This window comes from Sciurus carolinensis, chromosome 11 (genome assembly GCF_902686445.1).
Source record: "Sciurus carolinensis chromosome 11, mSciCar1.2, whole genome shotgun sequence".
NCBI classification, from domain to species: Eukaryota; Metazoa; Chordata; class Mammalia; order Rodentia; family Sciuridae; genus Sciurus; species Sciurus carolinensis.
The window spans coordinates 43,798,607-43,822,914 of NC_062223.1; the positions used below are offsets into that span (position 1 = coordinate 43,798,607).

At 39.5% G+C, this 24,308-nt stretch overlaps 1 protein-coding gene across 1 annotated transcript in view; it reads right to left on the minus strand.

Annotated features, from left to right (window-relative positions):
* Caprin1 (cell cycle associated protein 1) overlaps positions 1-12,679 on the minus strand; it is a 38,351-nt gene extending 25,672 nt beyond the window's left edge. Inside the window, exons 1-2 of the mRNA XM_047516481.1 lie at positions 12,526-12,679; positions 11,807-12,022 (exon numbers count right to left, since the gene is read on the minus strand). Coding sequence (XP_047372437.1) covers positions 11,807-12,022 — 216 coding nt within the window. The 5' untranslated portion in view covers positions 12,526-12,679. The remainder of the gene's footprint in view (positions 1-11,806; positions 12,023-12,525) is intronic.
* Positions 12,680-24,308: the final 11,629 nt, after the last annotated feature.

Genomic DNA, 24,308 nt, shown 5'->3' on the forward strand with positions numbered 1-24,308 from the left:
ATGTGACCTTGGCACTCCCCCATTAAGAACTAGTCAAATTCCCCTAGTACTGTACCTACATGGGCTCAAACCAGTACAGTATAAATGATCCTGTATGACTTTCAAGGCCAAGTCATAAAAGCAATCCATCTCTGCCTTGTTTACTGGTCTCTATATCACTTGGGTTTGGAGCCCTTGGCCATTACACAAGAAATTCAATAACTATGGGGTTGCCATGCTAAAATGAAGTAAGCCATGAAAGGAGGTCTCATTTAAGAGTTCTGCTCAGCAATACTGTGTTCCTAGCCCAGGCATCAAACATGAGTGAAAAAGTCTTAGTTTTTCTCAGGTATCATAGAACAAAGACATCAATCCTAATTGATAGGCAGAAATCTGTGAATATAATAAAATGGATGGTTTTAAACCCTTAAATTTTTTTTTTTTTTTTTTTTTTTTTTTTTGTAACTGGGGGTCTAACCCAGGGCTTTGCAAATGCAAGGCAGACGCTTTGTCACTGAAGCTACAATCCAGCCCTTAAGCCCTTAAATTTTGGATTAGTCTCTTACACAGTAATAACTGGAACAAGGTTAAAAGGAAAATAAAAAGTAGCTACCAAATCAAACTCTAGCTTCATGGTACACAAGAATCTTTAAATAATATTCTGTCAATGCAAACTATGCAAAAGAAGTAAGGCAAAGTGGTGCATGCCTGTAATCCCAGCTACTCAGGAGGTTGATGCAGAATGATTTCAAGTTTGAGGCCAGTCTGGGCAATTAAACAAGATCCTATCTCAAAATTTAAAAATTTCTAAAACAGTTGGGAATGTAGCTCAGCGGTTGAGCACAACTGGCTTCAATCCTCACTACTGCCAAACAAAAAGCAAAAAGAACTCTGCACAGACAAAACAAAGATGTGTTTTACTAAACTTATATACCTTTTTACTTTAGTTTTACATTACTGTTAACATGTTTTTTGTTTTCCAACCGATAACAATTTGAAAGCCAAGATTCTTAAAGTGAGGAGGATGGCTACTACTACAACAAATGAGTTAACTGTGATGGAAGAATTATGTAAGTCATAACTAAACAATCTCAAGAATCTCTAACATGAGATTTCCAAAAAGTATGCCACAGTTCTTTATACTTAGCTAAATTTCCCAATCAAAAGATGCAGGAAACTAAATGATGGAAGCTACCGGTCTTTCACGAAATATACTTTCTAATCACAATAAAAAGTTTCATCATAGCATTATGAAAGTTCTTCAGTTAACAATTAATACGTTCTAATCTATTATACATACATTATCCCCTGAACCTTGCTCAAGCTTCAGAAAAGCAGGTTTCTAAGCCTGGCCAAAATTTATACTAAGAAACAGCATTCACTGAAGAAATAAGCAAAACTCATTAATAAAACTACTGAATCACATAATAAAAAACTGTTTAGAGGACACTCCCTTTTTCTTTACCTGTATAATACAGGATCTCCTGGCTGTTGAGGTGTATGCCAAGGAATCAGGTTGGAAGAAATCTCTGTTCACTGCTACATATAATCAGATCTCTACATAGCCAGACTCTCTGCTTGTCTAAATCAGTGATTCTCATAATTCTCAAACCAGCAACTTCAGTAACAGCTGGGAAACAGAAATGCAATGTCTCAGGCACGACCCTAAATCTACTGAATCAGAAACTCCAGAATTAGGACCCAGTAACCTATGTTTTACCAAGTTTGCTGGGTGACTGTGCACACCTAATTTTGAGAAACACTCAATATAGATAAAAAATAATTCCCTTGTAATAGAAAAACTAATAATACTGAGAAGTAAGATATTATTTTGAATCACACATTCAATATTGTGCCAGGCACAGTAACACACCTGTAATCCCAGGGACTGAGGATGCTGAGGCAGGAGGATCACAAGTTCGAGGCCAGCCTCAACAACTTAGCAAGGCCTTAAGCAACTTGGTGAGATCCTGTCTCAAAAATAAAAATGGGGGGCTGGGGAGATAGCTCAGTCGGTAGAGTGCTTGCCTTATGAGCACAAGGCCCTGGGTTCGATCCCCAGCACCCAAAAAAATAAATAAATAAATTAAATTAAATAAATAAATAAATAAAAATGGACTGGGGATGTGGCTCAGTGGTTGAGTGCCCCTGGGTTCAATCCCTAGTACTGAAAAAAAAAAAAAAAAAAAAAGAAAAAAGAAAAAGAAAATCTGTGACCTTAGAAATCACCACAAGGCAACCTCCATTTGGAAAGACATCACTTAGAAGCTCAGCTCTAAAGAATTCAGAAAACTTGCCGAGCACAATGGTGCACCTAGCAATCCCAGCAACTCAGGAGGCTGAGGCAGGATGATTACAAATTCAAGACCAGCCTCAGCAATTTACTGAGGCCTAAGCAACTCAGCAAGACCCTGTCTCAAAATAAAAAGGGCTGGGGATGTGGCTCAATGGTAAAGTGTCCCTGCATTAAAATTCCAGTAGCAAAAAAATAAAAATATATATATATAAAACTTGACTGGTGATTTCCAGCCTGCTGATAAATCTATTTAACCTAGTAACACCTGCATAAGATCCATTTGTGATCTGAATACTAAAGGGTTACTACATTCTATCCCTAAGCAGTACTTTTGTTAATCTTTGCACTATGAGTTTAACCCTGGAAAAAATATTTTATGATTAAACTTAGTGATGAATGTGAAAATTTGTACTAAAAACCAAAAGCTTCTTAGGATAACCAATTCATCTGATTTTCTACTTTTCAAAACAGAGGTAACTATAGGTGATAAGGGAAAGGATATGGGCTTGCACTGGTCCAAATACTACAAGTTGCCTGATCTTTGTAAGAGTAGAATACTAGGAGACAAATGACAGCAGGTTAAGTGGCTTTATTCCTCTTGTTAAATAATATTCAAGTGACTTACATAAAATCCAACTGGAAAATCTTTCCATTTGGATTTCAAACTTATAGTGTGAACTAAGTCAACATAGAAGGACTTGCCTGTTACACTGACAGGTTCAACATTAACATCAACAAAAACAGAGGGGAAGACAGGAGAAAATGACTTCAAACACAGCATTGTTCTTCCCTAAGCTAGAACTTGTCTGCCTAAAATATAATAATGATAAAAAACTAATTGGTCGACTACTTCTATCAAATACATAAAATGAATATTAAGCATTTTCCTCTGGAGAATTTTTCTCCAGCTATTTTCCTAGCATAAGATTGCGTCTTCAGAAAGCCCACTAGAACATTGACAACACTGCTCTGTCCTTTCTATCTTGAAATATTTATCAAGAAATTAAATTTAGGGTTCCTTTTTCAACTACTGACCATCCTGGGTATCTTATAAAAATTGATTTATTACACCACCTGGGCAAGATAAAAATGAGGTCATTTTCCAGAGTCTTTGAAAAGAAATCATGGAACAGAGGTGTGACTACACTCAGACATCAAAAGGTTTTAAAAAATAATTACCCCAAACAAGTGCTACCTAGTCCCACTCTATCTCCTGTTCCTTTGATTCACTAAGTAACAAACATTCAAATTTAAACTATCAGACAGCTAACCCTATTAGGGAGGCACTATTATCAGTCACTTCACCTTATTGTAAACTAAGAGATAGTAGTTAAATAACTTGCCTAAGATCACAGAAAAACCATTTGTCCCTCAATATTCCTCCCCTCTTACAAGGCCACTCTGGATTACAGCTGTTGCTGCATTTCATTTCTGCTTCTGGTGAGTTGTTTTCTTCCTTTCCTTTCTCGAATTAGATTATGTTGCTGAATCATGGTACCTCTCAATCTTCCAGTTTTCCCAGAGCTTTTCATCACCAAACTTATATCATTGAAATGGGTTTTTAAATCAATACGGCAAGATGGATGTATCTAAGACAGGTGTCCTCCCAAGCTTTGCCCCTTTACTGTTATATTCAACAAATTCCATAAATGGAATGTTTTTAAATTATACATTAAAAAAATTATGTATTTAAAAAGAGATGAGACACTCCAAAATTTTTAATACATACATAAATAAAATGTTCTTCATCTAGGTAACTAGTCACAAGAAAGATAAAAAAGAAATAAAATCTGAAAAAACTAATCTTGCTATCCAGGGAAACCATATAACTCCTGTTCTTAATTAAGGAGACCTCTAAACTGGGACACAATAATTAAAAATGAAGCCTAAAATAAAAAAGAGTTAAGAGCACCTAGATATACTTTTAAGTATCTAGGTCAAATAGCTTCTAGAGTACATACAGTAAGAAGCCACAAAAGACAAAATGCAGACAATGAAAGACAAAGATTTCCTCTCAACATTCCATAATCTTTAGTGGCTTTTCCAGACATTATTTCAAGTCATCAATGCCTGCAGACCCCACCCTTCACCTAGAGAAACAGAACTGATGTCTGACTTTGCTCCAGTAACAGACAATTGAATCTGCTTTCTATTTACTCTCTACTAATTAAACTGAGAATCAGTAACTATTAAAATTCACAGGAGGGGCTGGGGAGATAGCTCAGTTGGTAGAGTGCTTGCCTTGCAAGCACAAGGCCCTGGGTTCAAACCCCAGCACCGCAAAAAAAAAAAAAAAAAAATTCATAGGTGACAAGAAAGATAACAAGTAGAAGTTTCATCAGTTTTTAAAAGGATAGTTGAGAAACATACACCACAATCCATAGACAATTCATAACAACCATTTTCAAATGCTGGAAGCATACTCAAGTACTACTAGTCTGCTCTTCCAGAACACAAGAACGTATTTAAGATTGGTGGGAGTGAATATAACTCTAACACCAACAACTCAAAAAACGTCCAAAATTTAAACACTCAGAAATGAGCTTTTGCCAGACTCTAGAAAACTAGTTAAAGCAGAGGATAAATGAACATCTGTCAGGAATGATGGATTAAGGATCACTGAGAATAATAAAAGAATGCTAAATTAGATTTCATCTATGAACTCATTATAAGGTAACTTTATGCAGGTTAAGTATCCAGGAGTTTAACAATTAAAAAAAACAAAGATAGCAGGTGTGTTGGTGCACACCTGCAATCTCTGGAACTTGGGAGGCTAAGGCAGGAGGATCACAAGATCCATGCCAGCCTGAGCAACCTGGTAAGACCCTTTCTCAAAAAAATAAACGGCTTCAGGTGTAGCTTAGTGGTAAAGTGCCCCTGGGTTAAATCCCAGGTATACCAAAGAAAGAAGACAATCCTGTAAAACCTTTATTCATTGTCCAGGCAGGTAAATCTTAATAAATGGAAGCAGCTGACCCTAGCTAGAAAAAGCAATGTTAAAGAGTTCTAGTATCACCTATTTTGAATTATATCTTTAAAAAGTCTCCAGGGTGGGGTGGCATAGGCCTGTAATCCCAGCAGCTCAGCAAGAGAGGCTGAGTTCAAAGCTAGTCTCAGCAACTTAGTGAGGACCTGAGCAACTCAACAAGACCCTGTCTCTAAATAATTTTTTTTTAAAAATGGCTGGGGGGGGGTGGGGATATAGCTCAGTTGGTAGAGTGCTTGCCTTGCAAGCACAAGGCCCTGGGTTCAAATCCCCAGCACCGCAAAAAAAAAAAAAAAAAAAAAAAAAAAAAAAAAGGCTGGGGATGTGGCTCAGTGGTTAAGCACCTCTGGATTTAATCCCAGGTATTAAAAAAAAAAAAATCTTTAAAAAATGTCTAAAGCTTGGGATTTGGTAGCTCAGTGATAAAGCACATGCCTGGCATGAACAAGGCCCTGGGTTCAATTCCCAGCAACACAAAAAACAGTCTAAAGCTTGTGGACTTAAAACAAATGATTACATGTAGTGTCAAAAGATACCTTTTGAATTATTAGTTGCTTTAACCAAACTACTCAGGAGGATGATTCCACACAACTGATTTATACACATTCCTTGAAAGTTCAAAGCAAAGAGGTGAACCTTAATTCAAAATGGAGACCAAGAGGGGTTTTTAGTGATTATTAAAGTATATTACAGTTATTTCTATTTTTAAGTAACAGTATTGAGAGGAATGCAAAGATATCTTCTAACTTATAACTGTTCTAATATCAAGCATTATCTTTGTTCTCCTAAGACTATTCACAAATTTTGCTTATTACTCAGAAAAATTGTTTTACTTGCCTACTTAACAATGCTGCCCACCTGAAAAAAAATTGGAAAGGAATAAAAATTCCACTTCAACTTAAAAAAAAAAAAAAATCACTGCAAGTAAATAACTGTGAAAAGGTATTTTAAGCCAGGTGCAGGGGCACATGCCTGTAATCCCAGCAGCTCAGAAGGCTGAGGCAGGAGGACTGAGCATTCAAAGCCAGCCCCAGCAATGGCAAGGTGCTAAGCAACTCAGTGAGACCCTGTCTCTAAATAAAAATTAAAAAAATAAAAATTAAAAAGCATTTTTACCCTCATGGATGAAATCTATTTTAATGGATTTTCCCTTCCATCTTCAGGGTTTTGTTAATGAAGCTACAAATATTTCTACACAGTGACAATCAAACTTGGAATTACACTTAGTACGTATGTGCAACATGGCACAGTGGAAATACTGGGACTGACACACAATGCAATACAACTGATAGTCTGCCCCTAATTAGCTTACCACCAATTAGAACAACACGTAAGGTTAGGACATAAAAGTAGTAAAAAAAATGTCAAGAAAGTACAGAGAAAATAGGTAGTAAAGGTTGTTAAAGAGGGCTGGGGAGATAGCTCAGCTGGTAGAGCGCTTGCCTCGAAAGCACAAGACCCTGAGTTCCATCCCCAGTCCCGCAAAAAAAAAAAAAAAAAAAAAAAAAAAAAAAGTTGTTAAAGAAACAGACTACTTTAATTGAGTTTGGTCAAAAAGCACACCTTTCCCTCTTCTCAGGAAGTATGAATTTTGAAGTCTGCCCAGTAAAGTTCTCTTTCTATCCATGTTACACTCATATTTCTACCTAACAAAACCACTGGTAGAAAACAAAGAAATGAATTCAAGCCAAGCAATTTTCATTTCCAAACTTTGGCTGAACTTCCCTAGTGATACTTGTCTCACTCTTCTCTATTGTATATCTATCATTTACTTCCCCCAGAAAAAAGAACCAATTACTAGAAGATATCCAGGAGCTTGGAACCCAAGAACAGAGATGGAAAGGTTGTCACACCTGCTATTTCTCTCCACTGGTCATGCTTTCCCAGAATTTTTCTGGTTTACAACATACCAGGCTTCAGTGGAAAACTGGCAAATGTGCATTTGGGGGCTTACCTAAGCAAAAAAAAAACTTCACGATTTAAACTTTACAAGTTAATTTCATTACAACAATGTCTCCCAATAGCTGATACAATGGGGCTTCACCATACTAATATTCTCAGAACCCCATTACATGAACGACCTAGAAAGTTCAGCAAAAGGACATTAATAAAGATAAAAAATTTAAAAAGGAAAAGCTTTTTTCTCAGCCAGCTTTTTAAAACAAATTCTAATTTAAAGTTTTGAAACGAGTGGTCTTACTTGGTTCTACACAACAATTAAACATTAAGAACTACACTTAATATTGTAAAACACTACAAAAATTCTAATTACCCCCATAAAATATTACAAGAGACACTGGAACTCACCCATTCCTACCCGGGTCATTTTATATAAGCATCTCAATTACCTCTTCCATAAAATTAGTTAAGACTAAAAGCTAAGGTGTTTTAAAGTTCCTTTTTAAAAAAACTTAGATTCTGTAACAATATGGTAACAAAATGACAAAGTTGTCAGTTTAATCTTTTACAAGTAAAAATGTTTTTTTTAAACATGAAATAGTACTAAACTAATCTTCACATATCCCTAAATATAAACTAAGAAATTACTTAAAGCTTTGGCAAACTGTATGCTCACTCTGTAATGATCACACAAAATATATTCTCATTCAAATATTTGCCACATGCAAAGTACCCTAGAGTAAAATACTTTGGCCAGGTTTTAAAAAAAAAAAAAAAAAATCCATTCTCATTACAATACTTATGATTCTGCTCTCACCCCAGAAAAAGAGAACTATATTATCATAGGAATTCACAGCTTAACCTTTTAAAAAAATACTTCCCTGTTACATACATACAGAGAGAAACAAATTAAGCAATATAACTTTTTTTCCTGTGGCAAGGTGAAAGCAAAACAAAGTAATCTTGTCCTCAAAATAAGTATGATAGCCTTTTTTCTGAGACAAGGTGAACAGCAAAACAAAGTAACCTTGCCCTCTGCATTGCAGAGGAATAGCTCTTGCAACCAATGCAAAAGCTGACACAATGATCATCCTAAATGTCAAGAAAAACTTCAGATGTTAGTCCCCAAAAAAGATTTTACTTATAAAATAGTTAAGAATGGGTTTAGTTCAAAATACTTAAAATAAATCCTGTACAATAGCTGCAGAGGCACACCGCAATGCTCTAAAAAGTATCCTCACTCACAACTCTCATTCTTTTTTGTGAATATTAACTACAAAGACAAAAGTACCTAAAGACTTTAGGGAGTGGTGTAAAAACACTGAACTTTTGGCATCTGTTTTGATGACAAGTTATTTTATTTTTTAAAGCAAGAGAACACTGGTTAATCTTTCACCTACCAAAGTCACTAGAGTATAAACCTACAATATTAGGGAGTATAACACTTAACTGTTATCTACTCACACATCCTTTTACTCTACTTCAAACCTGATTTCATCTTATAATAGCAAATGAATTTTCTTTTCAGGTAACATTAGGACTTGGTTTCAAAATACCAAAATACCTCTTGCATAGCCTAAGGCCCAGTTCTGTGCAAATGAACTGATGAAGAAAACTAGTAAATCACTCAATTCAATATTACTTGTACTTTAATCAGTTAGAAATTTTGAAAATCAAGTTTAACATTTGATTTCTCCTTATCACTGGTGTATTTTTCTCTTCACTAAACATTCATGTACTTTTTATTAGCCCAAATTTCAAAAACCACCAAGCCATTTACTTGCATTATGTAATAGGATCATATTTCATCAATGTTAAGCATGCATTTTCACTGAACAGATGCTTAGCTTTCCTCTAATGGCTCAAATAATTAGAAAATAACTAACTTTTTTCCTAATGAAACAACCATTTCAATTCTCTTTTAAAATGATACTATATCATCTATTAGTTATTTCTGTTAACATACTTGATTTTACAATCCAGCATTTTGGTCCAGAAGGTTCTAGTATGAACTGGTAAGAATAAAATGCAGTTCAAACACAAGGTGCAATTAAATTGACTTTAAAAAAAAAAAAACAAAATCCAGTTGAAAAGAGTATTACTTTACTTTGTAAGAGTTTTTTCTAAAAAGGAATTCAAAACTGATTTGTAAGGCAAATCCTACTTTTAGGTGCATTAGAAATAGTGCTCACTCCTACTGAAAAATGTTATTAAAATCTCACACAGCAATCATCTAGTTAAAAAAACAATAAACGAAAAACCATGTTCTTAAATTAGGAAAAAGCCTTGAGTTTTTCATAAAGTAAAATATATAGTTCTAATAGCAAAGCCTTATGAGTAGTTACCTTAACTATTTAAAAAGTAGGTAGTTTAGTCTGTGGCTTATCAAGAAGTCTCACCAAACTGTAACCTGACCTTTCTAACTCTACTCAGCACCCCAAAACACTGAGACAGAAAACAAGATACTAAACGTTAATTTTGTGCAGTTTGTTAAATCCCCATCAATAATCTCCATAATTACTATTAAGTACATTACTTTCTCCTGCCAATGTACAGTAAGTAATAACCATCTACATACACACCACTGATCATTTGATCTATGGGGCTTATAAACCAGCTACCTTGTACTTTTTAAGATAAGCTGAACACTAGTATACAAAAGTCACCTCATGAATAGATTGGCTGCTAGTCAGTATCTGACTTTATATGAATGCCTTTGAAGAATATGAATTTCTATACTTAAAATATTACATCATTAATATTCCCATTCTAGAATAGACATTTCCTAGAAATTCTGAAGTTAAGTCATTCAAGCATCAGCCAGGTTAGCAGAAATGTTTACTGCATTAAGAGGGTTTAAAGATACCCAAGTTAGCCTCAATTTCAAATAGGGTAGCAAAAGCTAAATCACAAGGCAAGACTCAAAAGATAGTTGTCTTAGGTATGCTTATTGTATTCCACATTTGAATGCAGTTACTTAAAATTACTTCAATAATAAACATAAATCTATTATTTCAATTACTTATAACAAAACAATCATCAAAAGAACTAGATCTCAAGATTAGTATATCTCTCAATTTCAAATAAAGTCCAGGAAATTCAAATAAAAATCTCCAACCTTCAATACTGAAGAAAATGAGACAGACTATCAAACCTTATTGTTTTAACACTCTCCCCAAATGTAAAATAAATCAGTAAATAAGCAATTAAAATAACTGAAACCTAAATATCACCAATTTTTTTTCCCCATTTTACTTCCCACAGCCCAAATTTAACCAAATATCTCAAAATCTGAAGTAACAGCCAGGTGGCCGACTAAATAAGCATTTTAATGTGATTTCTTTACAATTCAAGATGTTACACTAAATGTACTATAGACAAGCAACCAGAAGCTGTCAGAGCAAAGTTATATTTTACTTTTTAAGGTAAAAGGTAAGTTAGCACGATACTCAGATGTAATCACCCCATTTTTTTTTAATATTACCTATTTGTGTCTCCCTTTCCACCGCTAATCTTACTGAAAGTTAAACTACTCTGCCAAGACCCTTTCTCCACCTAGCTACACACACACACACTCACACTCTCACACTCACACACACACAGTTGGTACACTGTCCTGAGCTGGAAGAATAAAACAAAAGGCTGACTTGAAGACAGATCTCCCTGTATGGCCTACAATGGTTAAGTAATTAAATTTTAAAAATTGTGGGTGTGGCTCGAATTTTTGGAGGGGGGCGAGGGAGGCCAGACGGGGCGGCTGCTGGTCTCTGCCCTCCCCCTCTGCTTTCGCTTTGTGCTCACAATGCAGCTCCTGTAGAGCGCTTCCCTCTCCCCGCAGCCGCCGCCATGTTAGACACTCTCTCCATGTGCCCGGAGACCTAGCCACTGTCTCAAGTCTACCCTGGACCCACCCCCCGACGAATCTCAATCGTTGCAGTCCCCCTGCCCCTTTAAGAGTCCCCCAGGGGCAAAAAGTCGCAGCAGAAAATCATCTCGCGACAGTCCTGGGTCTGAGGCTCGGAGGGGGACCTACACAAATGAAACAAAGAGGGAGTCGCAGGGGAGCCCCCCAACGAGGGGGGCGGGGGACCGCATCCAAGACCCACTCCACCCGGCCGACGGCAAAGCGACCCTACTCCAGGCTCTAAACACACTTCGCTGCCGGGGTGGCACTGGGGCCACTCAGGCCTCGAGGAGCCGGTAACGGAGCGGACAAACCCCAAGGCAAGGGGAAGGGGATGCAGGCCGCCCAACTCCACGAGGCAGTCGGTTGAGCCCGAGCCCCCCGCCCGGCCTGCTCCATTTCTTCCCCACCAGCCCCGTCAAAGACACCCGGCCTCGGAGAAGGAGAGAGGTCCTGGCGACAGGCCCCCGCCCTTGGCATCCCATCCCCGCAGGCCGAGCAGCCAGACCCACGGCAGGACTAAAGAGGCCTGGGGCAGTGCGCGTCCGCATCAGGTGACTGGCACCTCCCCTAGGAGCCCGTTTACTCGGCACCGTGCGCCGGTCCACCGCGGAGACGGGGCGTGGGGGCGGCGGGACCTGGTGAAGCGCCAGACACCGGAGGAAGCAAGGCTGCCGCTGCAGGGTCGGGGGGCGCTGGGCCTGGGCTCCACAAGCCCTCCCTCTCCCGCCAACTCTGGCACCTTTTTCTTCTCCAGGTTTCTAAGTTTCTTGTCGATCACCCCGAGAATCTGCTTCATGGCCTCGGTCTGGACAGCGCCGGTGCCGGTTGCTGGGTGCTGAGAAGCCGGCGCAGCTGCTCCAGCCCCCGCTGCCGCCTCACTCCCGGAGGAACCCGACGGCGGTGGCGGTCCAGACGACTTGCTGCCGCTTCCGCTGTGGCTGGTGGCCGAGGGCATCTTTAGACCGAGAGGAGAGAGAAGAAAAAGCGGGAGGAAGGACAAGAGCGGCGAGTCAGGAGACGGACGGAGCGAGACGCGGGACAAAACGCGCAGCCGGCGGGAGCCTGCGCGAGCGGAGGGGGAGGGGGCGGCGCGCGCCGCCGGCAGGAAGAGAACACGGGCGCGCGCGCGACCCGCCAGCGGGGCGCCCGGCTGCCCCGCCCCTCCCCCCGCGCGAGCCACGGCCGGGCCCGCCCGCCCCGGGGCACCGAGCTCGGGCCGGGGGCGGGGCCTCGCAGCGCGGCTGCCAACGGCTAGTACAACGGTCCCACCGGGGTTGGGCCGGGACTCGTCGCCTCCCGAGGGATGGGAGAGGTCAGGGCCAGGGGTGGAAATGGTCGAGGGGGTGGGGAGGACTTGAGGACAAGCCCCTCGCGACGCTCCGGCCGGTCCGGAGGTAAAGGACACTCGGGTGCAGCGGCCCTCTTCCCCTTCAGCGCCTCGGTCCGGGTGGCGCTCACCGTGCGCGCGCGGAGCCGCTGGAGATCCCGAGTGGGCTGCTGAGGGGGCGAGGGTGGCGCTGCGTTCCGTGGGCGCAGGCAGCTTCGCCCTTTCCCCGCTGCACCGAGAGCCGCTCCTAGTGAGGCGAGCGCCGGCAGCGGGAGGGACTTAGCCAGCCCTCGGGGCGCGGGGGGCGGGAGAAGCGGGGCGCGGGGGCCTTCGCAGCCGTCGGGCTGCCCGGAGCGAATGCCTGCTGGGAAGCGCCCGTCCTGCCCCCTCCCCGCACGGTCTAAGCCCCTGCGCCGGGGGGCGGCCACACGTCGCAAGTCAGAACGGCCCCCGGAGGCCGTGGGAGCGGTACCTTGCGTTTTGAGCGAAATCGAAGCTAGGGTCCTTCAGGCGAAGTCGCTTGACGTCCAAACGGGGACAATAGGTGCCAAGCAGCTGCTGTGGGGCTGGCGACTGCCCCATGAAGATCCCTTATTTGGTGGGGGTGGGGGGCAAAGGTTTCTGCAAGTAAAGGGGTACGTGGGGGTGGGAGGGTGGTGCTTTCCCAGCTTCTAGAATTCTTTCTATACGCAGAGCAAGCGAACTTTCTCACTCCACGAGGTCTTCTGAAAAAAGGGACAATTCGCAGCTTCCCCACAAAACAATCACCCAGTAACCCAGGAGTTCTCTTTATGAGCGTGCTTGATGGCTTTTGAAGTCTTAAAACTACGGGCTCGTGTTAAAAAGCATTTTCAGCCACTCTGAGCTGACATGTGTCTAGTAGGCCTGAATATTATGAATTACTAGGCATTTCATTTAAGATTTACCTAACACTTTGAGAATGTTCAATGAAATACCTTTCTTCCTCCAAGAGAATTATTCCGGGATGGGGTGGGGTGGGGTGGATGTGGACAGCAAACAGAAAATGAGAAACCAACTGCTGGAGGGGTAGGTATTAAAAAGGAATATAATCAGTGGAAAATTCAGAAATATAATGTTGTATGCAAACAGTAAGTTACCAATTTGTAATTTAAATTCCATGAAAAGGATTTAGATGAAAGTTCTACAAAACCCACTGTTCCCTTGGGAATAAAATGAGTAACACTGACTGGCAACGGTGCATCCTGAGGGATCCTGGGGAAACAACAGCAGTCGCTGGCCTTGAGATATTCCAGTTAGCTGCAAAGTCTGTTATATAGTCATTCAAATATTTATTGAGCACCTTACTGTATGCTAATTGTGATCAAAATCTCTAGTTTACATGAAGTAGGGGGAAGACAGGTACATGTCAGTGAATTGATAAGGGAAAAGCTTTGCAAAGTGATGTAAGAACCACGTCTGAAGGAAATAAAGAATGTCAGGCAGTTACCTTGAATTTTCATTACAGGAAACACAAAGTACCAAGATCTGAGATGAAATGCTTGAGGATAAGCAGGGAGGCTACCATGGCTGAAGCACAGTAGGAGATTGAAGTCCAAGACAAAAAGGAACCAGTCTTGTAGAGCCTGATAGGCTAGTGGCAGGACTCTGGCATTTGCTGAAATAGGGAGTCTTAGTTTCATGGTCAACCTGTGTTTTAAACACTTGATGCAGAGTAAAGAATTTACAGAAAGTGTTTTGGAGGTGAGAGGGTAGAACAGAGCAGAAGCTAGGAAACCAGTGGGAGGCTATTGAAATAATCCAGCCCACATATAGTAGCTAGGGGCAAGGTCAAACCGAGAAGGTGATGACAGGGGATAGGAATATATAATGAATATATTCATTATATATTGTAATAGTGAAAGCAGCAGATTTGCTAACCAGTTGTCAGATATGAGAAAAGTGAAAGTTGATCTAAGGTTATTCAAGATTTAAGGACCTAAACTATACTTAGCACTGTGATAAACAGTTATGCTTACTTAGCCTAGAGGCTGGAAAGAAAGATTACTAGAAGTGCAACTCCAACTGTATTCAGCCCAACCACTATCAACTATCATCACCACTAACTCAGACTTCAGGCCAGACCTACTGAGTTAATCTGCATTGTAATAAATCTTTAGGCGGTAGTTATGTACATTAAAGTTTGAAAAATCAGATTCCTCAGAACTTGACCAATGTTTTTGAAATCAGATATAGTCCAGTAGACAAATTTTCAGACAACAAAATCAGAAATTCCTGTGAAGCCCAGCAATTTTAATAAGCCCACTAGGTGATTCTGATGCATGCCATAGTATGAGCACCAAAGAGATCTCTAATACTTCAGGTTTGATTTGAAAAGGGCTTGTGATAAGGTGTGCCAAAGGAAGGCCCTTTCTGCTTTTCCTTGATATTTAACCCAGTAGCAGTTACCCAAGGTAAAAACTCATGGTAGTTAAATTAGGATCTTCAAGAAAAAGGAAAGATGTTTAAGGGAAGCAAGATGAGTCAACAGATATTCACCTTGCAGGGTTCAACTTATCCCATGGCATATCAAATGGGACCATTTCACAACCCATAGGAGAGCAAGGTAGGCTAAGTTATTCCACGGTAGTAACCCTGAAAGTTCTGTGACTTAACACAGGAATCCTCAGACCCTCAGACTATATTCCTGTAGCAAAGTGACCCTGCATCTATTTTTGTAAATAATACTGCCACATTCATGTACAAATATTTTATGATCAAGTGCATGCCACACAAAGAGTTGAATAGTTGTGACACAGACAATAGGGTGTGCATGACAAAATACCATCTCTTCCTTTACCGAGAGAGTTCACAAATTCTTGGCATAAAGCAATAATTGGCACACATCCATCACAATTCAGCAGAGGGCTCTGCTTATAGTGGTCACTCAGTAGATTCAAACTGATGGAGAAGCCATATCTCAAGTGTTGCTGTTAACTCTGTAACTGTGCCCATAAGGAGAGAAAACTCAGGAATATCTCTAGTAGTTAAATGCTCCAGACAGGTAGACAGTGTAGCCAGAGTTACATTACCCCTTCAACCATAAGGGGATCAAGAGATGCTATTCTAGCAGATGTCTTGTTAGAAACTGGGTGAACCCAAAATATCTAGTGAATATATATAGCTATTGTGCTTTCACTTCCTATAGTATGTCATCTTGATCCTATTTCCTTGATTTTGTGACATTCTTGCAGTGTCAGCAACTCCAGGGAGATCAGTATAATGCAAAACTGTGTCTTCAGTCTGACTTCCTTCCCAGCTCAGTGCCATGATCTCAGTAAGCCAAATTTGACTATTTCCTATTTGAAATAAAGGGGACTGAGGCTATATTTCTGTGAGTTTTTTAATGCTTTAATTTTTTTCTTTTTTTCTTTTTTCTTTTTTTTTTTTTTTTGGTACGACGGATTGAGTCCAAGGGTGCTTTACCACTGAGCTACATCCCCAGCCCTTTTTATGTTTTATTGTATTTTGAGACAGGGTCTTGCAAACTAGCATTGGGCCACACTAAGCTGCTAAGGGTGGCCTCAAACTTACAATCCTCCTGCCTCAGCTTCCCAAGTCGCTGGGATTACAGGTTTATGCCAGCACACCTAGCTTAACTTTTTTTTTTCCCCTAATGCAAAGCCAGGCAGTAGTTTGTATCATTGTATCATTGAAGAAATGGGACATTTAAAGGGACTTCTCAGCAAACAAGTGTGAAAACAGAATATGTAAGTGGAAACACTTTCCTAAGTGTTCCAAATCTTAGTACTAAAATGTGCACAATACTTTAATTCTTTATACTTTTATTATATTTTAATGTATATGTCAGTCTCCCAAACTGACATTCACTGGTTTAATTCCTTAGTCCACAGTCTCCACCAAGTGAATAGTTGAACTATTTATTCTGATAGTTTTGGCAAAATAGTCGAACTGCTTCAACTTTAATCACTCAATTAACTAATGCCAAATTTATTTGTGACAAAAGAGGTTTTTCATCTAAATTACATGAAGTGCATCTTTGCTTATAGTTGACAGCAAGAAACCTGGCCAGAGTATGAACCATACTGCTCACACAACTAAGGCTCTTAAAACCTCTTAGATTTGTTCTTCATTTTATTACAAATCATCAGTGGATGTTTCTGTCATAATTTTTCCAGTACTGCTTTTTCTGTGACAATTTAATCAAATTAGTTATGTATCCATGAGCCATCATTAACCTGAGCTTTTTCAAGCGGAAGACAGCAATTATTTTGTTCTGTTTTTTTTTTCTATATTTCAGAGGCAATAGCATACCTGACACAAATATTTTGTCAAATACTATGTATTAACACAGTGCAGTGTTGATTTCATTATAATTGATCCATACTGTCTCTTTGGTTTCTTATTTTGTGATCATCAGCTAAGATAGCATTCCTTTCCACTTACATTTTCTTATGTCCACCTCTTTTTATTTTCTAGTTATATATGACAGTAGAATGTATTTTGACATCTCATACATACATGGAACATAACTTCCCATTCTTGTTGTTGAACATGATGTACAGTTACACTGGTCGTGTATTCATATATGAACAAAAGAGAATTATGTCTGATTCATTCTATTGTCTTTCCCATTCCCATCCCCTATCCCTTCACCCCACACCCCCTGTCCAGACTGGTGAAACCACCTCTTCTTAATTGTAATATTACACTTAGAAATAGAGCTTCATATTTTGTAGAGAAACAATACGTTCAGAGTTTTTTCAGATTTCACCAAATACTATTTTCTCACTAAGTTGCTTAAGGCCTTGCTAAATTGCTGAAGCTAGCCTTGAACTTGCAACCCTCCTGCCTCAGCCTCCCAAGTTGCTGGGATTACAGGCATACACAACCATAACCAACAATACTGTTGTTTCTTAATGAACAGTCTTAAAACTAGACACTTTTCAATATTAAAAGAAAAATATGGGCTGGGGAGATAGCCCAGTGGGTAGAGTAATTGCTTTGCAAGCACAAGACCCGGAGTTCAATCCCCAGCACCGCAAAAAAAAAAAAAAAGATACTTTGGTCAATGGTACGAAAATCTTCCATGTAATTACTTACGTAAACTGCATATGTTTTAACTTCACATTTCTATTTCAGTGGTCTTCAACCTGTGGTGATTTTGCTCCTCAGGGACATGTGGAAATGTCCAGAGGTATTTATAATTATCAAAACTTGAGAGGATGATATTAATTGCATCCAGTAGATAGAGGCCAAGATGTTCCTTAAACATCCTACAATGCATAGAACAAACCACATAGAATTATTCAGGCCAAAATGTCAATAATGCCAAAGTTGGGAATGTCTGTTCTGTTTTAAAAGACCAAAAACAATAGTCATTCGTTTTAGCACTTCACAAATAAAAACACTGAGATGACATTGGGGTGGGGGAGTTCGTTGGAAATAAAATGTGAAATAACATAAAGCTGAATTATGAACAGATCGTCATCATCCTGCATCTTGGCAGTTGATGCCTAATCCTGGTCTTTCTCAGGCAGCATGTATACTATGTATTCATTTCTCCTACTAATACAACTCTCTGTGAACAATAATTTGAGAAAAATAATTGCCTTCAAGTGACAACTGCTCCACAAACTTTGTGAGGATTAAAACATGTGTCCCAAAGTTACACAGTGGGAGAGTATATAAAGACATTAGCTTATTCAAGAGTGTTCCTACAACTAGTCAGAATATATATTATTTCAGAATGAGAATAACAACACAATGCTCCCAATATTAATAGTTTACCCTTCAAGCATTAATAACTTCTTTCCCCCAGTACTGGGAATTGAACCCAGGGAAACTATATCCCTGAGCTGTAGCGACATGAAAAACGTTATAGAAAGACATAGGTCCTACATTTGGTTTTTTCCCACTTGTATAGAGTTCCAGTGGATTAAAATTTACAAAGGGGAGAGGTATAGAAGCCCCACTCACTAATTTTCATCCTTGATGCTGTGCTTCTTAAAGTAGGCAAGGACCACCAATTTCAAAATCACCTAGGGTTCTTGTTGAAATAAAGATTCCTGAACTCCATCCCAGGTATCGCATCTACATCTCAGAATCTGAGATCTAGGGTTATACATTTTAAAAATCAAACTCCCCTTTGCACATTCAAGTTTGTGAATCTCTGTTCCATATAAGTAGACTGTACATGCCATTTTCACACACACACAAAATAATGCTAAGAATATTCAAACAAAATTCTTCTTTTCAGGGTTTCTTCTCATCTCTCTTCTCAGGGAGTATGGAGAGAATCTCTTAAGTAGGGCAGGTTGACAATGACGAGGCAGGTAGAAAAGGACAGCAAACCCGAGTACTGATTCCGGAAGAAGCAAATGGATTCCAAGGTGGGGGAGGGGAGAACGTGGAGAGAAACATGCTGCGAGAAGAATGCACTCAGAATGGAGAACAGCAGGTGAGGGTGAGGGAAAGGAAGGGTGACTCAGCAAGTCTGCCCGCACTAAGGCACATCACACTGGAAAAGCTGACAGGCAAGAAAAAGGAGGGCGGGTTGGAGCCTTCCGTGAAGACCGCAGGGTCCCTCGAATCTCCACCAATCTCGGGGCCGCCTAGTTGAAGCCCGGCTAGCTGGACCGGCCCCGCGAGCCTCTGATTGAGGCGGGGCGGGGCTTACATTTGCATATGATGCGCTTTTAGCCTTGTAAGTCTTATAGTGATGCTGATACTGCAGGTCTGGGGACCACATTTTAACAACTAGAGAACTAGAGCAATTTTTTAAAATGTTTACTACAGGAGTAAGGAAAAATCTAAGGGGAAGACATTGTTTTAAAAGTAATACAAGATAATATAATGTATTATAAAATAATACTTTCTTCTGCTGGTTTTTGTTTTATATTGGACAGGCTAGTCATGCTTTTTTCAGACTTTGCTTTCAGAGGGCAATGAGAGAAGAAACAAGCAACCTTTTCTCTAGGCCTTGTCTAATCCCAAAGCCTCTGACAGTCCTGTAGTACTACTGCAAAATTACATTCCTGTGTGTTCTTTGGAGCTAAAGCTGAATTCACATGAATACTGTGCTCCTAGTCACCTAAAGAAAAACAGAGTACAGTTCTTTAGGATGGTCCAGGCTGGTTTGATAAGAAAATTTAGAAAGAAGAAGAAGAGGAAGAAGAAAAAGAAGAGAGGATGTTGTGGCAAGGAACACATTTGTGTAACTTTTTCACAGAAAAAAATATCACAATTATTTTTTAAACCTCTGCTTTTTAAAAAATTGCCAGTCATACACACATATTGCAGATAATTCAGATAAGAAATAAATTGTGCAAAAAGTAAAAGTGTTCTATAATAACTTTATTCTCATGTAACATCATAAATTCAACCCACAGTGTACAATTCAGTAGTTTTTAGTATATTTGGAGGATAAAGCAACTATCACCTTTATTTAACTTTGCTATATTTTTGTCATCCCCCAAAATAATACATGCTCCATTAGCAATCACTCACCAGCCCCAGGTTTTCACTAGTCTATTTGCTGTCTCTATGAATTTACTTGTTTCGGACACTTTATATAGATGGTACCCTGCAATCTGTGGCCTTTGTGTCTGGATGATTTCATGTAGCAGTGTTTTCAAGATCCATCCATGTTGAAGCATGTTTTTCATTTGATGGCCAATATCTCATTGTACCGATAATACTGTGTCTCCATTCAGCAGCTGGTAGACATGTAGATTGTTTCCACTTTTTGATTTTGATTTATATGAATGAGGCTGCTGTGAGCATTCATGTACAAGTTTGTTGTGTGAACATGTTTTCAATTCCCTAGGTTTATACCTAGAGTACAATTGTTGGGTTATATAGTAACTCTGCTTAACTTTTTAAGCAATTGCCAAAGTTTTTTCCAAAGTGACCATGCTATTCCATTCCCAACAACCATGCAAGAGGGTTCCGGTTTCTTCATATCCTTGTCAACCTTTGTTATTATCCATCTTTTTGTATCCTAACTGTGCTAATGAGTCTCTCTCTCTCCTCTCTCTCTCTTTGGTACTGGGAATTGAACCCAGTGCCTTGTGTATGGCAGGCAAGTACTCTACCACTGAGCTACATCCCCAGTCCTTAATAAGTATATCACAATGAAAAGTAGTATCTCACTGTGGTTTTGATCTGCTATGCTGGCTATTTTGAAACAAGATTTAGATTCTTCCCCTTCTTTGGGTGGTTTAGGTATGGTTTTACCAGAAAACATGGGAAAGAGTTAAATTTCAAGGTCTCTTACTTTATAAATCAGGATTGTCACGGCTCTGATGTCTACAGTGTCAGTCAATGCTACTAAGTACCTAGGTGATGAGGCTTTGGGAAGAGAGTACCAGGAGAATATACAGCAGTGCGTAGATACGGAGCATGTCTAATAATTAGGACTTGACTCAAATTTGATTTTAGCATGAGGAAGACTTCTCCAATTCCTTCAAGTCTGTTTACTCAACAGCACTCAGCACTTTGTGTGTCAGTCACCATACATGTTGATTCACATGTTGAATAAGACATAACTCCATGACTTTGAGGAAATCAGTGTTGAAGAAGGTAGATAGATAAAGAAAGAAAATTCAGGGTAGTACACCACATGAATTATCAGTACACAGTCACCAAAATGGTTAAAGTTTTAAAAATTGAAATGTACAAGGAACATAGAGCAACTAGAAGTCTCATAGTCTGCAGGTGGGAGCATACACTGCCCACACCATTTTAGAATGGTATTTATCATTATCTCTTAGGGTTGAATATTCATGTATCCTGAAATACAGAAATTCTACTTGTATGTATATATCTAGTAGAAATGCATATGCACAGTCAATGAAAGATATGTACAAGAATATTTATAGTAACATTGTTTTTAGTAATCAGAAATGGAAACAACTCAAATGTCTATCAATAGTAGGATATAGGTAGCATATTTGTTTAACAGAATATTATACAGCAGTGAAAACAATGACACGGATGAATACAATACATATAATGTCAAATAAAGAACCTAGACACATAAGAACACAGAACAATAAAACATAGGTAAACTACTAATCTATGGTAAGAAAAATCAGAACAGTGGTTACCTCTGGGGTTAGGTAACAACTGCAATGAGGGAGAAGAGAGGCTTTTGAGGGCTTAGTGATATTCTGTGTTTTGATCAAAGTCGAATTTACACAGGTGTATTTATTTTATAAAACTCAAGCTATTTGCTTACAGTTTGCACACTTGTATAGGTATGTCATACTTCAATTAAAACATCAACTTAAAATATTCTCTTTTTTAATGGGCAAAACCAAAAGCCTCTACCAGGAACAGACGTGGCATGTAAGTGGGAGTGCTTAACTCTTTATGGAAGGGAATCAGAAAAAGACTTTCCATAAGTGTTGCCAGAGCTGGATTTTGAAAGTTTTTGTTTTTTTTTTTTAAACAGACAAAAGTGAGTAAAGGAAAGAGATGAGGCAAGTCAGGAAGAGGAAGCAACATGCTAAAGCTCAAGGAGGCATAAAATCATACAATATGCTTTAGGAATCACGAGCAATTCCATATTGTTGGAGCAGTAACTGGGGAGGAATTTCAGGAGGGAGATGAGACCTACCAATGACAAGATCATGAAAGCCTCTTTCATCCTGTTTAACATCTTGAAGTTTAACTGTAGCTCTTAGCCTTGTAATGGAAATACATTCCCCTTATATTCTCAAAAAAATTAAGGGACATGCCCCTGGGAAAATGCAAATACAAAATTCTGCAAATAAGTCACAATTCTTCTGATGCTTACGTATGGACTCCTGGCTCGTGGATCTCACAATAAGAATTCTTTCTTTGCAACAGATAACAGGGATTAATTAAAGAGCTTCAAGAACAGTGGCAGGATCAGTTAGAAAGACCAGTGGATGCACTATGGAAGTTAGACTGGAAACTAAGTTAGGATGACTCATAGGAACTGATTAAAATGGTGAAAGAACAAATAAAGGCTTGAATTAAGCAGTATCAAAACAGAAACCTAAGGATATTCATAAATAGGGTCATCAAGAATAAGGGACTCAGGGCTGGGGATGTAGCTCACTGGTAGAGCACTTGTCTACCATGTTCTAGGTCCTGAGTTCAATCCCCAGCACCAAAAAGAAAAAAGGCAGGTGGGAGGTTGCGGATTAGACTTGAGGACTGAGGAAGAAGGTTGCTGTGGGATTCTTGTTTTTAGCTTGAGTTAGTGGTCAGGGCACCAACCAAAGACAGAAACTAGAAAGCACCAGAGACATTTCAGTTACAAACGAACTGAGGCATAGATACTTCTTGGAAAGAAGCAGACTCCACCCTGACTCCATAGGCTTCCAGGGCCTCCTGATGCTGGGTTTTGGGACCCAGTCTGCTTGTCTCCTGTGGCGCCATATGCATTTGGGCTTTGTGTGCTGCTAGAGTAGACTTGGGCAGAAACAAATCAATTTGCATGCCCTAATTCACAAAGCCACTAAAGCTTTGCCTTGAAAAATAAAAGCAAATTCTGACACCTACCAGCATTATTTGTCTCTGTGTTTGAACTAAAAGAGATATGTAAGGAAGAGATTGAACATTTGGATCCTAGGTCTACTGTGGCACTGAGTCATTATAACTGAATGTAACACTTAGAAATACATTTTTTTTTATTCCTACTTCTAGTACTGAAATTCTGCTGGGCCCTCAGATCATCAAAATACTTTCACTGAACAAGGATTGCCCTGAGCTATTTGGTGGACATTTGTGTCTGGTCCCAGCAGATCACACAGCAATAAATAAGGACTACACAAGGAGAGAGAAACAAGTAGAATCTTGTGTTTTACTGTCACAGCTAGCAAAAAGAATCTGAGCGAATTTTCCAGTTCTATTTATTAAGACAACCTGAACCTTTGGAATCTGAAGTTATCACACAAGGGAGACAAGTTGAAGGCTCCAAGTCATCTGATTTGAACATTGAGAGGTATGTGACCTCATTTTGAACCTCAGGAGAGTGAAACAGGATATATTGGTCTAATCAGATTTGCATTTTTAAAAGATCACTCTGGCTGCTTTGCAAAAAATAGATTAAAGGGAGGCCGATATGGATGCAGGAATACAAGAGGCCACTATAATCATAGAGGCAATGGTAGTGTGAACCAAGGGCTACAGAAGATATGGAGAGATTTCAAGGGAGTTAATATAAATATATTATGTATACAGTATTTCAGAGGTGGAATAAATAGAACATGGCAATTGACTGAATGTGGGAAGGTGGTAAGGAAGAGAGAGGAGTCACAGATGACGCCTAGGTTTCTGATTTGTGCATTGGGCGGATGGTAGAACCATCCCTCAAGCAGGACCAGATGGGGTGCTAGGAAATGGAAGTTCACTCTTATTCATGTTATGAGACATCCAAATGGATTTGCCAAGCACACAACTGAGTCAGGTCATAGAGTTCAGAGGAGAGGTCTTGGTGAAACATTCAATGTGGGAATCATTCAGATAGAGTGTAATAGAAGCCTTGTGGTGAGAACAAATGAGAGCTGTTGAGATAGTAAAGATAAGAGGAGAGGCTGGGGTTGGAGCTCAGTGGCAGAGCATTTGTGAGGTGCTGGGTTCCATCCTTAGCACCACATAAAAAATAAAAAGAATAAAGGCATTCTGTCCATCTACAACTTTACAAAAAAAGTAAAAAAAAAAAAAAAAAATGAACCTAAGACAACACCAACATTCAAAGGTTCTGGTAATAGAAGAAAGCAGTCCAGGAAACAGAAGTGCAGGAAAAAGGAAATTAAAAAAAAGAAAGAAATCAAAGGAAGAACTGTTTCAAAGACTGAACTGTGTTAAATAACTTTGAACAGGCGAGATGGAGACTGGAAAATCTGTTGGTTTTAGCTGAGGTGGGTTTTACTGAAAATATTTAACTAGGGTGTGGCTC